Source organism: Ixodes scapularis, unplaced genomic scaffold, assembly GCF_016920785.2.
Source record: "Ixodes scapularis isolate PalLabHiFi unplaced genomic scaffold, ASM1692078v2 PGA_scaffold12__126_contigs__length_90152505, whole genome shotgun sequence".
Taxonomy (NCBI): Eukaryota; Metazoa; Arthropoda; class Arachnida; order Ixodida; family Ixodidae; genus Ixodes; species Ixodes scapularis.
This window is the reverse complement of record NW_024609838.1, coordinates 38,688,920-38,706,626: the sequence shown is the minus strand read 5'-3', so window position 1 is coordinate 38,706,626 and position 17,707 is coordinate 38,688,920. Positions and strand designations below refer to the sequence as shown.

Sequence of the window (17,707 nt, the reverse complement as noted above, 5' to 3'; positions counted from 1 at the left end):
ATGCAATCGACGGCATAGCAACACACGTGTCTCCTAAATAATCAATGTGCTCGGCTTCTATGATTGCGCGTGTTACCGCTGACTTGCATTTCCCAATTTGTGTAAAAATTGTTCATATTGTTGCGGATGGAAAAGGCCGGACAAACGTAAAGCTGAAAATAAAGGTTTTATCGGCGAACTTGAGCCAGAAGCAAAAAGAACAAACGTCCAGCGAGCATCGACACCGGCAGCAGCGAACGACTCTGCGTCGGCCTGACAACTGGCTAGCGAAAGAGTGAATGACTTGACAATACATCTCTCGGCTTTTTATTTACTGCACTCGATATCTCAAACATTCGACCTAGAAAGGTCGGTAGTAAGCTATGGCGAGACTAACTAGGCAAGGCCATTAAGAACTTCTTATCTTTTACACTGAAGAAGAATATTTAGAAATGTACTGGATGTACGAAGAAGCTTTGCTTGCCAGTCATGCACGCAGTAATATCAGTTTCACAAATGTAGATTCCGCGCCATTGTGGGCTATCTCCACTGTGATTCAGATGAATGTGAGAATATTCTAAATCTTCCGGCTGCATAAGAACAGAATTAAAGAACTTAAACCATTGAAATTAACCCGCAGTCGTTCGTCTCACCCAGTCTCTCTTTAAAAGACTACAAAACGAAGAACTGCACAAGGAAACTGTTCTTTATTTCACACATCTCTAACTAAAATTGGCAGTTTCTAATGTTTTTAAAGATTTTCAAGACAAAATGGCAAACGCAACTTAACTTAGGTAAAAATCGAAATTTACACGTATATTCAACCTTGCTTGCACACAGCGGTACCTCGGCCTGTTAAATAGGGTTGTCAAACATAGATCCCTCAACAAGGCACAATTGTGCGTAAGAAAGACAGCCAGGAACCGCACACCTGTTCCTCTTAGCGTAATATTTATACACGGTTGATCATAAAAATAGAGCGCAAGGGTTTCAAAGCAGGCAGACAGTATCCAAAATTAGCTGGAAAAGAAGTGGTTATGCATGGGGGCCCTCTTTTGGACATTAACGCTTGTCGTAATCCTTCAGCCTATTTATTTTTCAAGATGCCAAGAAAGATCGTTTGTGATTGACAAAGAAAACAAATGTTTTTTAAAAGACAAGCGGTTTTTCCGTTGCATTTCCGGAGAAATGGATTACTTCAGGGTTCCGAGGGCATACTGGAAGGACCGCCTGCACAAGATGCGGATGGCAGGTCTCAATACCATAGCCAGCTACGTCGAGTGGAATGGACACGAACCTCAGCCTGGAAAGTTAAACTTTGTGGACAACTACGATCTGGTCGAGTTCTGCAAAGAAGCCCAGCGAGAGGACCTCCTGGTGATCCTTCGTGTCGGCCCTTACATCTGCGGTGAGAGAGACAACGGTGGATTTCCTTCTTGGCTCTACAACACATTAGCGCCCGGTAACTTCCGAACGACCGACAAGGTCTTTATGGACGCTACTGAGAAGTGGTTGGGTGAACTGTTACCGAGGATAAAAGGAACGTTTTATAAAAATGGTGGTGCAGTAATAGCACTTCAAGTCGAGAACGAGTACGGAATCCAAATGTGCGATAGCGCTTACATGCCTGGAGTTTACAATATATTCAAGAAACAAGTCGGAGACGATGCCATCTTGTTCACTACCGATTTTCCGATAAAGAAAGACCATAAGTGTGGAGGAATCCATGACGTTCCAAAAGCTGCCAACATGCGCGCATTCGACTCCGTGGCGACTGTTCGATCAACCATGAATTCCATGAACACACAAGGATGTCCACTTTTCATAATGAAGCTCTTTGTAGGATGGTATTTTCGGTGGGGAATAGCGCACGAGGAAAGCACTCCGCCTGCATTTATGGACACGTTTAAGGAACTAATACGCACTAATGCTTCCGTCAACATCTACATGTTTCATGGAGGGACGAACTTCGGGTTTAGCGCAGCCTCAAGAAAAGGCATTCCACTGGTCACAAGCTACGACTACAATGCTCCGCTCTCCGAGGCAGGAGATCCGAGGGATTTGTACTACAACTTAAGGGACACCATCAAGGACTTCTCTCCGCTGCCACCGGGAATCGCACCAGTCGCTTCTCCAAAGCTTAATATCGGAGTTGTAAATTTAACAGAAGGAGCATCGCTCATGGAAGTAATAGGCCATTTCAGAGCAAATGGCTGGATCAAAAAGTATGAGCAGTCTGGCCCAATGACGTTTAAAGACATGGGCCTGGACTATGGCTTCGTGATGTATACAGCCAAGGCAGGTTCCTTCAAGAATCCAACTCTGGTCGTGTCTGGCATCAAGGACAGAGCCTACGTCGTTAGAAATGGCAGTATAAATGTTCTCGACTCAAAGTTTCACAAAAAACGCATTGATATTAAGAAGGGTGAAACTCTTACTATTGTTGTGGAAAATCTTGGCAGGGAGTTTTACAATATAGGAAAAGACCCAAAGGCAAGTATTTTCGTTATAACTTTTCATTGTCTTTTTAATGTCCGATTTTCTGAAGTAGTACGTCCTTCTCCATGCTTGTAAGGGATAGGGATTTCGCGAACCACCCTAAGTTCGAAATCTAAATGTTTCAATATTTTTGACCCGACCAAAGATTCGAAATCAAAAGATTTCTATATTTTCGACCGTACCAAGGTTCGAAATCGAAAAGTTCGCAACTTCAATCACCGTGGAGTTTCGAAATTGAAAAGTTCGAAGATTTCACGGCTTCTAAATGTTCGGGTTCGATTATTTCGAATATTGTTTTACTCGAGGTTCGATAAATTTGAAGATTTTGAACTCTTCTAACTTGAAATCGACAGATTCAAGAATTTGGAACTTGGAATCTGAAGTTCCAAGATTTCGAATTTCTTTGAATGTGAAGTTCGCAAAAATCGAGGATTTTGAATTTCTGTGTATCTGAAATTCGAAACATCCGAACGTTTCGACTTTTTATAGACATAAAGTTCAATCAATTCAAAGATTTCGAATTTCTTTCTACATAAAGTTCGAAAAGTTCGAAGGTTTGGAGTCTCTTTTAAGGCGAAATTAAAAAAAAAAAAAACAAAGAAACTTTGAAGTTATCGAATTTCTTTTATGTCCAAGTGCGCAAAGTTCGATGTCCAGTTTTCATGTTCCTCCACAGTCAGTTTCAAATAACATTTTCACGCCTCACTGGTTTTCACAAAATCAGGTTTAGAAAAATTCCGGTGTGATATTTAGACTGTGCGAAGTTGGTCAAGCAATTAAATGAGACAACGAGTGCTCCAGATGTGCTGGAATATTTGCCAGTGCAGAGTGACATGTGACCATAGATCAGTAATTTTGACCGCCAGCCCGGGGGGGTCTTTAATATAAATCACGCAGCAGTGATCACACGAACGCACTCGTTAACGATACTCATCCAGTACGAAACGGCCAGGGGCAGGCAGGTCATTGAGGCTGAGAAAAACCTTAAAGCGATCCGGCAAACTGCCTCCCCACCCCCTTGCACGCTGGTAGTAATCCGATCAAACGCCGCCCGAGTAACGCTGGCATATATATAGTAAGTTTAGTTTGTATATGATGCAAAATCCTGAGACTGGGAATTAAATTTGAAAAAAAAGTGTAAAACGACAGAAAAAAGGGGACAGGACAACGTCTCAAATTCAGCTTTGGGAATGAAATTTAAATAAGAAGTGTAAGACAGAAAAAAGGGGGACAGGACAACGTTTCAAACTCAGCTCAGGACAACGTCTCAAAGTCAGCTCAGAACAACAGTTGAAACTTAACTCAGTTCAGTTTGAGACGTTGTCCTGTCACCTTTTCCCTGCCTCCTTAAGGCCCGGCCCATTCACACACATGCGTCCGTAGCGACCGGAACGACCGGAACAACCGAAACGACCGTTGCAAGGGTCTGCAACCGCCAGTTTCCATAGCCACGGAGGGACGCACGCATGTGTCGTTCACGACGCAAGGAGTTGGAGCGAGCCCAACTTTCCCCGCTGCGTTGGAAACAACCGAAGCAACCGCAACGACAGACCCATCACACGTCGAAGAGAATGGGTCGCGCGCGTTGGATGCCGGTGGCGGGCTGGCTCCTTCTGGTTGCAAACATGGCGTTGGTGGTGACCGTCGATGTGGACGGCGTGGTGAAAGCTCATCGTTCCGCGTAAAAGCGCTATCCTAGAGTGTGACTTTTCGTCATGTGTCGCTAGATAACCCAGCACGTACAAGAAGGGAAGATCCACCTAAACATGCGGCGATGTCGTGGCGGCACACTCAAGGCAGCAGAAACGCCCGTGCCGTCGTGTTTGTTTACTTCGAGTACAGTGGTGCTTTCTAAACATTTGTGTCCTCGAACATCGCTCGGATTTCTTATTTGGTGCATTTCATGCGTGTGCTCAACTTCAAGGTATTACTAGCGCGTACCGTATAAAGGATGCGAATTTTCACGCGTTTTCATCACCGGAGTAAAGTGATTAGTGTTAGCAATCCTGAACTCTTGCAACGTCTATCTGATCACCAAATCATATTTCTGCGTTGCTATATCGCTGATAAGATTACATCATCTTTTATAATCGCAGAAAAGGCGTGTGGCGAGATTTGCACTATCACCAAAGTCGTGTATTAGAGCCGTGATCGTCCAAGACGGTGTACTCCATCTTTTTCTTTTCTTTTTTTCATCCACTGTATTCTGCAAGCCTATCATGAAAAAAAAAAATAAAGCTTTAGGCTATAGAAAACTGTCTGTCTATATTCTGTTACGGCATTGAGCGGCAGTGCGTCCCCTTTTTAGAGGCACCGCTGAAACAGCTGACGGCGGCGAAGAAGCGGTCGCCGTGCTGCCGATCCGCTGCGCTTGTTGCAGCGGTTGCAGGTGTGTGTACGCGCGGCGCAGAGCGGTCGTTTCGGTCGCTCCGGTTGCAACGGACGTATCGCGCTCGTTTTGCATGCCTGAACCAGCCTTTACACTTTTTCTTGCACTTTTCATTCCCAGACTCAGAATACAGTTGAAGAAAAAGTAAATGGGACAGACAGAATCTCTAACGCAGCTAATAAATTTAGTTAACCAACCTCCTTATATACAAAGCTACAACCTCTACAACACCACCGGACTTCCTGTTTTTGAAGGTAGCGCGTACAACCCCTACTTACATCAACTAAATGATGCCACCTGCACAATACAACCACTTTGTCTAAACCAAAAGTAGTTTTTCTCTGTAGGTGGAATCCCTTAGTTTGTCTAAGGAATGCCAGCTACAAATCGACCATAATCGTGTTCGCCAAGTTTATGTACGTTTTCTCCTATCTTTGAACTCCTCATAAACAAAAAAGGCCTCGGGACTTGCGCTTTTCCCGATGCTTGACTGGTCCCATTAGCTCATAGAGTCAGCTGCGTCTGAACTTAATCTGAAACAAAGTATTGTCCGTTACTCCGCCGTCTTTCGCAAAACAAAATGGTTCTCACAAGGGATACGCTTTTATGTGCTGAAACCTTATCTATGTTTAAAAGTTGTGCGCTTCCAGTACTTTATAACTTTAGGCAAATTTTAGCGGAAACAAGTTTCCAACATTGCCATAATATTAGCGAACACACTATCCAAACTGTCGTAACACAGGCCAGCATCCGTTGCTCATCCACGCAAGAAAAGAAAAGTTACACAATTATTGAAATGCATTAAATTCAATCAACATTTTACTTATGTAGCTGGTGGCTGACATCCTTTCTTTTCTAGGGAATCACGGGCCGAGTGACACTGAATGGCCACAAGGTGGAGGGTTGGACTATGGAAGCGGTGCCGGTGGTTGAAAACCGAGACGTCAGCCTCGTCATGCAGTTCCTTGAAAACCGGAGCAGCCCAGAGGTTCCAGGCTTCTTCCACGGCAAATTCACGCTCCCGCCAGGAGAGGGTACTATAAAAGACACCTTCCTGGACCCGACGGGTTGGAAACATGGCGTCGCCTTCATCAATGGTATCAATCTGGGCCGCTACTGGCCCAAGACGGGACCGCAAGTGACACTCTACCTTCCGGGTGCCTTCATGCTTCCTTACCCCGAAGTAAACAGGCTCTTTCTACTGGAGATGGAAGGCGCGCCGGAAAAGAAAACAGTGAAGCTGGTAGACAAGCACGTCCTCAATGGACCAGTCTAAAACGAACTAATATTTCTTGGAAACCCGTCTAGAAAAATTTAATGGACATTCTCGTGCGCCTAGGTGCAACCCAATCAACTTGCGAAAACCATCAACGGTGGTAATAAACGGGTTTGTAAAAACAAACTATTACTCATTTCTTCCGCTTCATAATAAAATTTGTAAATAAAAATCTGAAGGTGAGTACTTCAAGTTATTCCGAAATTTGGGTACTTGCCAGTATCTACCTTCCAAGTTAAAATTTTTTCAACTGCCGGAAACTTTCCGAGCTGCCAGAGTGCTCTGAAGTCTTAAGATGGCACGCACTCTAGTGTTCTCACTAACTCTGATTAAGGTAGTACAGTGGTCATGAAGGTCATACATCGTAGACCAGTTTTACGGCAGCAGCCGAAAAATTGGTCCATGGCGTATTGCTCCATTGTACATCCTGAATAAACAAACCCGACTGCGCAAAGCTGTGGCCGTGTCTGGAATGGGGACGATGCAGCAACATCGCATGTCGGGCGAGCCACGTCTTTCGGCTTATTTGCTTAGGTGACTGTCGAAACCGATGGTTATCGGGTCATTCAGTAAAAAAGCGTCATGTGACTTCATATGCAGTATTTGAATCACTTTATGTTACGACCGTCACATATGCATATTTGTATGAAAGTGTGGAGACGAGTGCTGATTGGTTGTCTGCATAAATTGCCGCAGTGTCCGTGATACAGTCACAGTTTTGACATTAATTGATTGGCCTGTCTTTCTCGGACTTAGTTATAACCACACCTTCATATTTTGTTTTCAATAAATAAGAATACTGACAGCTCTTGTACACAGTTGTATATACATATTGTCAATTTACGACTAAAATGATATATATTCACATATGCTTTTGCTCAATGCATATAGCTACTGCACTGTAAAATACATTAACATATTGTTTCTCTCTACAGGCTATAAAAAATGGTTATTATATCGCGCAGCATGTAAACAATTTCTCTAAGTACCAAACGCAATTATTTGATGACATTTCTTGCTCGGCTAATTCTTTTCGATTTCTTTTTTCCTCTGCTTTATGCATGCATGGCGATTGGAATCACGCGTTCGTCTTTTCCATTGGCAAACTTCTTCGATTAATATAAATACGAATGCTCTTTTTTGTTAATCAAAGTTGAAAGAGAAATTGTATGCATTTCAATACCTTTTTTTTTTTCACAATGTATGCAGTACAAGTGTTCTAACCACGCTGAAACTGTAATAAGTTCGTCTACATGCAAGTTCCGCATATTATGCCTAAGCTGTATTTTATTTGTGTATCCAATAGGTACTCCAAACATGTAGCTTTTGGTGCTTTCGGCATCATGCAACCTATTTTTTACTACCAGACGCCCCAGATCACAGTAGAAGAGAAAATAGGATTTCAGCCAATATAGTTTTCCTTCCTTTCGTGCCCAACGCTTTCTCAGTAGAATATTCGGATGGTTTTTGGCAAACGCTTAACACTGTGACCGTAAAAAAGAAAGAAAGACTGTGGAAACAGTTCTATTGGAATAATAATAAGTATACTGATCCTTCTCATTTATATCTTTTTAAAAGCCCACACAGCGCACAAATCCGAAACAAACAACCATATCTTAACGTGTTTTTGTAGGTATAGAATTTACATTTTTGATTTTGTTTTCACAAGAAAATAAAGACGTTTTATGTTCTTGGAGAATTTAAAATTACTTGCAGATTCAACAAAAGCCTGCATTCAGTGACAGCCCGACACATTTAATGACGTCAAAAGGAGTCCGCTAAGTGTTGCACCACTTCTGCTTAAAAAAGTCAGCAAGGTACGAACACCTGTTCAACACAGTATAATATTTATATACTGTGGAGAAGAAACAAAAGCTCAACGTTTTCTTTCTTCTTTTTTTTTTTTTTTTGGGGGGGGGGGGGTGTTGTGTCTATAATTAGTTCAGAAAGCTCAGCGTACAGGATTATCTGTTTAGAGTTAACTAAATTTATGCACACATACCCGAGGATTAAGGAGCCTAGCTATCAGTCCTGCGTCATACGTTTTAATGTGTGATATAATGATCAAGACACTGCCGCGGAACCTAGTCCTGGAATATCACCGCAGACGGATTATGTAGAAATAATACAGGTCATAGCAGAGGAGAAACTAAAACGGAGTCTGAGTTTCCTTTCCGTCGAAGTGGAAAGTCGGGAAAGAATTGGCTGGAACTATAATGCATCAACTAGAACGAGCCAGTTAACACGAAAATATCCAGGACAACAAAGTATACCATCTTACCAGCACTACAGAGCAACGTCGCAGCTCTACTGTTTGTTCTGTAACTGTCGAAAGCGGAGCAGAGGAATGTCCGACGGATATTACAGTAACACAAAAGAAGCAAAGGCTGTAGACTGATTTACGGCGTTTTCAATGTACTATGAAGGGTCACTGTGCAAGAGACCGCATAGGAAGATGATATTGTGGCTCATGCTATAAAAGGCATGCTACCGTCATGTGGGATCCGGCCAGGGAGCAAAGAAATAACGGGGGTGACCAGTCGGAACCAAATGCTCTGCATACAGGATGAAGAAACGCGCACAAGGTCGAAGAACCACAGAATCTTCCACCCACAAACATTAGGATGGTTGATAGCTGGAGATAAATCCTTTGTTTACATATGAGTTGTAAGGGACTCTGGCAGCCAGCGGTGATTTATCAAGGATGATGTCTCCAGACGTTTTAATCTTAAAGTTCTAGGACACATTGATATTGATATAACTAGTTTTGAAGCAATCTAGCCGTGTAAACTGAGAAGAAGGCAGGTCGAGTTGAAAGTCAGAAGTCAGTTTCATCAAGGCGAATACACATTTGAAGCGGTTGAAGTACCTCACATCTGCAATGACATGCCAGAAATACCTTTTACACGTTACCTTGTAAAACGAGTTCTAGAGGAGAGAAAACAACGTGCAGACTTCTCTCTGTGCCGGAAAACCTGAAACACAAAGTGTCAGCTTATTTATTACTCGGAGCTAAACAACTGTGGCAAGTTCTTAAAGGGTAACTGCAAAGAAAAAAAAGTTTTTTTTAAACAGCCTAATTGGGACAAGCATGTCACAAAACAAATGTTCCGCGAAAAAAATGAATTTTTTTATCAATATTTACGCCACAGGACGTAATTTAGTAGAGTGAGAACCTCTCCACGTTTGAAACTCCCGCTCTTTCGACCCCCGCGGAAGAGGAGTACGCCCCGCCCCTCACTCTCCTTGCGTTGCGGAGTTGAACAGTTGAACGACGCAGCGTCTCGACTTCCGGCAAGATCTGGCAACTACGCCAGGCCGCGGTATTGTTTTGTTTGTTTTGGTTTGACGCGGTTTGCGAGCACATGCAGCGAAGACGAGACCAGAGAAGTGACCCTGTGATGTTCCCGGAGGACGGGAAGTATCGTTCGTAATCGTCGTGCGCGCTTTGAAAGCGAAGGGAGTCACAGAATCCACGAGTGCCACAAGCCAAGGTTCACGACAGCGCTGCGTTGGTTTCGGCGATCTCGTTCTGTTTGGTGCAACACGGCGATGCGACAGAGCTGAAACGTTCGGGCTGTGTGTAATGCGGTGCTAACACGGAGCGCAAATTGGTTGTTGTGGGGTTGGCGTTCAACCAGATAAGTCCCGTCGTCGTCAGCTGATCCAGTCAAACTGGTCCGGGAGGACGCTGGGAGCGTTTTTAAAAGTAAATCTGCCTCGTTCTGTTTCAAAATGTGGAAGTTTCCCGACGCATACCGTGAGTAAAAAGCTACGGGTGTTTTCAACAAAATTACGTCGTTTTAATTGAACAATGGACTCCGAATTGTTGTCCTAAATCTGCCGTTTTTATGCTTCGTGTTGGACTGCGTTTGCACAGCGACGTGTTGCATCGTGCGGTGTGAATAAATTTGGGCACGATTTCGTACCTGCCTACAGATGCATGAACTGAGACCATTTTTACGTAGCGGACGCAGTGCTTTTTTATTTTCTGTCTAGTCGCGGACGTTAGGTGCACACGGGGCGAATCTCGACGGCCTCCAGAGCGATATGACGAGAACGTAACTAGACACGTTGGTCGCTACGCGAACGCCCGATTGCCTCCAGCCAAATAGCATTCCTTTTGGGACGACATGGCTGCTGGAAGGCTCACTGTCGGGATCACGCATATGACATCTCCGAAAAGTCAGCATTTGCACGCGCAAACAAGCAAAACAAACAACAAAAAAAAAAGCACGCTAAGCAAGCAAAGAGGAAAACGAAAGAACCGCGCTATGAAAGCCAAAACCCCGCGTCGCTTCCTATCACTAACACCTGCGACAGCTGCCAAACACACACTACTTCACTTCAAGAAGTACCTGGGTCAGCACGAAACGACGAAACACTGATCACTTCGGCGAAACGATTAGTCGAGGTAGGCGAGACAGGCGGGAGCAGGGACTTCGGCGGCCATGAAAGAATGGCGAAGCTTTTGTTTGTATGAATCCAAACGGAAGTGCCCGTCTTGTAAACCTTTTGTAAAGAATAATAACTCTCAACACATGGGTTATTCTTTAAACGTAAAAATATGCCGCTCAAAAGGAAATTGCAACATATAACAAAGGTCTAACAACCAAGATCTAAGCTGTCAATCAAACTCTTAGCCAATGAGAACCTTTTGGGATTGACGTCACATAATCACAACTTCGTGGCGCGCGATTTAAAACGGACGAAATAGCCGCAAACTAAACTGAGTCTCACGCAATAAATATTGCTGTAAAATATGTTTTTTCTCGCGGGAAAATTGTTTTTTGACATGCTTGTGCCAATTAGGCTATTTAAAAAAAAACTTTTTTTTTTCTTTGCAGTTACCCTTTAAGAACGTGGTTGTCCATATGCAAGATGAACCATAACTTGCTATTAACATTCGCCTAGGTTGGACATTTCAAGGACCAACAGACGCGTCCTGCTCCTTGATTAAAAGTGGCACATTGGTCTGCCCCTTGAGTACCGAATTCAGCTTGGAAATAGGTCAAATCTAGGCTTTCTGGAACTTGGAGCACATTGGCTTGTATCACTTTGAGGAGACAAACGCAACTACGTTAAACGAGTTTCAGGAAAATATTATAAGATACGGCGCCAGATATGAATTGGGCCTTCTGCGGAAACATGACAAAGGGCACATGCATAATAATCAAGATATACCGTGCGCAAGTCTTACTAGTTTACGAAAAAACATGCGAAGAGACCAAGGTCCGTTACAAACCTATAACAAGAGGATTCGAAGGCACTTAATGGATGAACACTCAGAAGTCGTGCCCCCGAACGAGAGTCAAGAGACAGCTCACCTATGTTATTAACTGCCACATCACGCAGTGATATGTACATGAAAACTCACAGCTAATGCACTTATAGTTGTCGATTCTTCTTCACACCAGCAAGGTAAACATAGTCTCAACTCACATCTCGAAACTGTTCCCAACTTCATGGAGAAGATGCTTCAAGTAGTGCTGTGTTTGAGAATATACAAGGTAGCAATGACAACTGAAACCGAGAAAGCCTTTCTGCAGATATCCATTAGAACTCAAGATCGAAATGCGCTCCGGTATTTATGGTTTCACTAGACGCCAAGGACTGTTGCCGATCTACCTCCCATCGAAGAGTGAAGAAGGACGAGGATCCCATTCAAGTTATCTCAAGTTTACATCACCCCAGGACATGCCCTGAGTAAAAAAAGACAGCGGCTCTCCTCGCACAGTCGCTTTATGTGTATGACCTGCTAACGGGAGCATCGACAATCGAAGAGGCTACGGGGATATATCAGCCGAAGTCCGTTGCATAATGCACAGTGCGGGAATGAAACAGATGGAATTAACATCTAATTACAAAATCCTTCAGGACATTTTCAAACAAGAAACAGAAGAGCCCAACGCGAGACTTTCGCGTCCCAAAGTTCTCGGAATATTCGGGCACATCACTGAAGACGTTTTTAAATTTTCACTTGATTTAATTCTGAACTTTTTGGAAAACAAAGTGAATATGAAACGATATTTCCCGCCGGCATCGACTTGTATGTTTTACTGTAATTTGTACCCCTCGTAATAGGTGTGAAGATATTGCTCCAGAATTTGTGGGAAAAAAATATGTTAGGGTGAGGCACTACCAACAAATATGGGAGGTCAATGGCACAACTGGTGGCATGACGTGCAAAAGATAAGTACGATAACTTTTCCACGGTTTATATTCAACTCTGCTAGTAGCGCGAAGTCGAATTATAAGGTTCATGTAGTAACAGATGCCAGTCCACAAGCGTATAATCCAGCTTTTTATCTGCACACATTGGACTATAATGCAAAAGTAGAGCCATACTTACTGGTAACAAAAACCAGGGCCCCACTGATCAAAGGAAAAACACTCCCTGATTTAGAACTAATGGGAGCTCTCATCGGTCACCGACTAATATAGTATATTAAGAAAACCTTCAAAGACAAGGAGCATATTTATTATTTGTGGTCGGACTTTACGATTTCATTGAAGTGGATCCATGGGTCAGGCAGTCGTTGGAACACATTTGTCGCAGACAGAGTAATGGAAATTAAAAAAAAAAAAAAAACTCTGACGTGTCACGGTGGAACGTTTGCCCTGAAAAAGAGAATTCAGCCGACTAACTCACTCGAGGCACTTCAGCTAGAAATTTTCAAAGATGTAAACTAAGGTGGGATGGCACTTCCTGGCTCAGAAACTATCATTCAAAATGACCCGTCCGTAAACCAAATAATGATGTTAGAGAAACCGCTGATGTAGAAGAGTGTATTGCAACACTTCTGGTACGAACCATTGAGCCGATAGAAGAACCTGTCCTGGACTTCAGCCACTTCACTAGACTTTAGACAATTTTACGGATGACAGTAATGATGTTCCGCTTTGCCAACAGCTGTAACAGAATCCAGCACGAAGCTGCCAACACTCCATTATTATTAGAAAACATTCTTCAAGCAGAAAGAAACTGGATAAATATCGTACAAAAAGAACAGTTCCTACCTGAAATACAAGCAATACAAGAAAATCAAACAGTCAACAGAGGATACAAGATCAAGGATCTACGACCGTTACTTGATAAAGCTAGGATATTAAGAGTCGCAAGTCTGTAACAAAAGCTTAACTCAACCGATGATGTTAAGTATCCTATTATTTTGCTCAACGATCATAGCTATACTGCATTAGTCGTGTTCAATATGCATAAACGAGTACTTCGCGCATGGGTTGCTAATACATCGGCCCAACTTAGAGAACGATTTTGGATAATACGCGGCAGCCAACTAGTCAAGAAGGTACTACATAAATGCGCAACAAGCAGAAGATTTCGATTGAAAGCAGCGTCTGCACACCCAGCTCCTTTTTCGAAAGACCGTATCGAGCAAGCTGCACCCTTCGAGGTTACTGGACTAGGCTTGGCCAGGCTATTGTACACTAAACACCAAACAACAGGCAAGGCGTACACTACATTATTTACATGCGCTGCAACTCGCGCCATTCATTTGGAGTTTATGTCAAGCATGGCCACCCAAGAATTCATAATGGCCTTCCGACGGTTTGTTTATCGGCAAGGACTACCGAGAGTCGTATATTCAGATAACGCTCTAACGTTCAAAGCAGTAACACGAAATCTGGTGGACATCTCGAAAGTATTGAAACACCGAGGCGTAATTAGTTACACCTCCCACAACCACATATCCTGGAAATTCAACGCGAAGCATGCAGCGTGGTAGGGCAGTTTTGCGAAGAGTATGATCAGAACCGTAAAATCGCATCTCAGAAAGATTCTAGGCCGAAGCTCACTCATGTTTCAAGAACTATCTACCGTGCTTCAAGAAATCGAGGCAGTTATCAACTTACGACCACCGACATACCTGTACGCAGGAGAGGAACAACCGAAGGTTTTAACGCCGGCTCACTTTTCCAATCGAAAGAAGATTGACGGCATTACCGTCTTCATTTTAGTTGAAGACAATCTGTGAGACAGCCGGAGACCTTCACAAACGACGGAATCACCGCCAATATCTCGTCTGTCAATTTTTGGAGCAGATGGAAGAAAGAATACTAGCTTCGGCTGCGCTTGGTACAACACACTACACCCAGAAGGCAAACGAGTTTGAAGGTTGGCGACGTCGTCCAATAACATTATTTTCGTTGTCCGATAGCGTTGTGGAAAATGAGAAGAATTTCGCCAATTCATCAAAGCCGTGACAAGCACACCAGATCTTGTGAAATACGTTATCCGAACGGCCACGTAGCACGCAGAGCAATAGAAGCACTTTATTGATTAGAGCTAACATCCGAACCAGGCATGGTGGCACCTGTTGAATGATCAACTTCACAGACGAAGACGACGATGAAGTTTGCTATCAAACTCTGAATATAATTAAAAAGCTGCGGCACTGAGGATTCATTACCATTAAAAATAACCATCAAATACGGTTGGCCGTAGTCAATTCTTTCGTAAACCAGTCTTAGGAAAAATAGTTAACACAGGGAAGAGGCCTGGGAGATGCCATCAACCACCAAGTTCAGCCATCCACCGCGGCCAGAATTGCAGCTCCTGTACTTTCCACTGGTATAATTTGTTAGTACCATATGGTCAAAGTTTGCCAGAATATTTACGGGTTGCCAGAAGATATCGCATTGCCGCTGGTCGTATGAAAACTATATTCCAACTGCTCATATTCATTCCAACTGCTCATACTCTTGGTGTTTAGCTCAAAGCGCATCCACCTTGAGCTAAACGCCAAGAATATGAGCAGTTGGAATGACGTGAAGTCCGCGTTTCTGCCGTACTAAAATTTAGAAAGCCATCTGGAAAATGAACGAGCAATGTTCGCTCGAAGATGTACTTCCACAGAAATACGCATTGAGTACGTTATTCTCAAGCGGCAACTGACAGAAAAATCTGTATTCAATGGAAGCGCCGCCGAGAATTGCGAATTTCTTCTTGAATCGCTAAACAACAGGGAAAAGCGGATGTACTTCGATAGGAGCTTGACATCGCTTTATAACTTGCTTGACATCTTTATGATGTTTGATCGCGCAAACGGAGGTGCCAAGAAGTTTGAAGAAAGTGATTAAAAGTTTTCAACTTCCACTAAAAAATGCAGATGAGCTGTGCACTTTTGTCAAAAATGATCGGCAGCAACAGCCCAATGAAAATGTCAAAAATACGCTGCCGCGCGCAAGTGCGAATCACAAGACACGGCTAAGCCTGACCAACCAAGGACGATTCCCTCTCAAGAGCGACACGGCCCAGATCAAGGCTCAAGTATTCCCGTCAAAAAGTTCCGAAGCTTTGCCTAAATTGCGAACAGGAAGGTGATTATTTTACGTAATGCCCCCCGCCTCTCGTTAAACAATTTCTTGAATGGCAGCATGCACCTCAGGTGAAACCTAACGTAGCTACTGACCTGAAAAACTCCTTCCTAATGTCGTCGGTGCCTGCGGAGAAACACCAGTAGTGCAGTGCGTTGGCTGTGATTCTTTTGAGGACGTCAAACGAGCTTCAGTCATTATGGGATCCGTTGAACTCAGTCTGGTCCTAAATCTGGTTCCGCCAGAAGACTTATGAACAAAGCCGTTTGCGGCAGACTTCAGATGGCACTTTAAAATTCTTCCCTGAAACTTGTGGGAGCAAATGGGCTGCCACTTGAAAATAATGGATATGTGACTGCGGAAACTACGGTGGACGGAAAGTCATTCTGACAGACGTTTTTAGTTGTCCTGCATTTTAAGGAAGACTTAGTCTTGCTTGGAGATGACATTTTACGCTCATCAAAAGCATTTATCGAAGGGAAACAACGACGTTTTCAATCCAAGCTGAAAAACCACGCAAGATTTATGCGACCACGAGCCGAATAGTACCGCCTCTTTCCCGGAAGGTAATCAAAGTCAGCTAGGGAGCCCCAGCCAGCGAGAGAAGTCGTGATATCTTCCGCATAACAGGTTCTCAGTCAGCAATTGAAAGGTACCTGTTGAAACTGCAACCGACAGTTATCGACGCAGGAACAAAGATTTTCAAACTTTTGGCTGCATATTTGTTTTTTGAGGCCATCCAAAATGACTACGAGAGCATCTTTAGGATCTGCAGAGAAAGTAGTTGTTGAAGGCGCTTGATGTGTGTGCTATCGAATTGGATTCATTCTTGCAGTGTTCGAGGTTTTTGGGTCTTGAGAACCGTCAGGTTGTTATGATAGTCCTCAACGGAACGCAGCAGATAATAAATGATGATTCGAGCTTTAGCGTGGGCGCTTCACTGAACCCCGAAGAACCGAAGGCAGTAACACAATAGTTGATGACATATCGTTCTAGTTTTCCAACCAACACTGCACACCTGTGGTCTTGTAGGATAGAAAAGCATTTCATTTTCACTGGTGATGCCAAACCAATAGCAGTGTAACCAGGCCGAATTTCACCGCCTCAAAGAGATTTATTCATATCAAGGATAAAATACCTAATGGACGCCAAAACTATACAGCAATTTGGAAGCTCCTGCGCATCACCACAGGATCTAGTTAAAAAAGACAAGTTGACAAGAATGTCTGTCGACTATAGGAAAATAAATGATGTAAGTGAAAACGTCATCTACCCACTACCAAGAATTGATGATGCTCTGGTGGCATTAAGCAGGATCAGGTATTTCTCAAGGTTGGACCTTATTTCGGAATTCTACCCATAGAGATGGAATCTGGTGATACTGCTAAGACGTTTTTAGTTACGCAGTGTGGGTGGTATGTATTTCTGAGAATGATGTTCGGGCTGAAAAAGCACCGACAACTTCTCAGCTAACCGTAGATGCTATTATCAGTGATCTAAAGTGTCGGAACTGAATTGCCTACATGGACAATTGTATTGTTTACAGTACAACTTTTCAAGAGCATCTTCGAAAACTGGGAGATATTTTCGCACGTTTTGAGTCAGAAAATCTCAAGTTCAAGGTACTGAAGTGCCATCTCTAGGCACCAGGGTAACTTACCTTGGATATATTGTTTCTCGAAAAAATATTGACCCTGATCCGTTGAAAGTTGATGCTGTAACGCGATTCCCCGATCATAGAACTGCGACTGCAATTTAATCGCTTATGGGGTTGACGACCTTTTCCGCAAGTTCATTTTGTACCGTAGCGCCATCGCAGCCCCATCGCAGCTCCTGAAGAAAGATGAAGCCTTCACATGGGGTGCTCCACAAAACACGCCTTCCATGAACTGAAGTCTGCTTTATGTGGACCTTATGTGTTGAAGCACTTCTCCGGAGACATTAAATACGGCCCCCACGTCCATACTGATGCTTCTTGAAGTTGAACAGGTCTCGGCGCCATCCTCGACCAGAAAGATGAAACTGGGGATTCCAAGCCGGTAGTAAACATCATTCGTTATTTTCACGGAGCTGAAAAGAACCATACATCCAGTGAACTTGAGGCCCTTGCAGTTAAGTGGTTCCTGGAACCACTACGTCGCTTCCTTATGAGCAAAAAGTTTCATGCTGTTAGAGATTACCGAGCGCTCTGCTGGGTTCTTCGTTAAAGTTAAGGAAACCAACAA

General features: G+C 43.5%; 1 protein-coding gene across 1 annotated transcript; it reads left to right on the top strand.

Annotated features, from left to right (window-relative positions):
* The first annotated feature begins 1,020 nt into the window (after positions 1-1,020).
* On the top strand, positions 1,021-6,184 carry LOC115316709 (beta-galactosidase-1-like protein). The gene is made up of 2 exons (XM_040210988.2): positions 1,021-2,472; positions 5,727-6,184. The coding sequence occupies exons 1-2, from the start codon at positions 1,021-1,023 to the stop codon at positions 6,141-6,143; spliced, it is 1,869 nt and encodes a 622-aa protein (XP_040066922.1). The 3' UTR covers positions 6,144-6,184.
* Positions 6,185-17,707: the final 11,523 nt, after the last annotated feature.

Bases quoted from the DNA above. Each gene is read 5' to 3' on its own strand.
- LOC115316709 (XM_040210988.2), top strand. From the start codon at position 1,021: ATGGGGGCCCTCTTTTGGACATTAACGCTTGTCGTAATCCTTCAGCCT. The intron at 2,473-5,726 runs GCAAGTATTTTC...TTTCTTTTCTAG, and splicing joins ATATAGGAAAAGACCCAAAG to GGAATCACGGGCCGAGTGAC.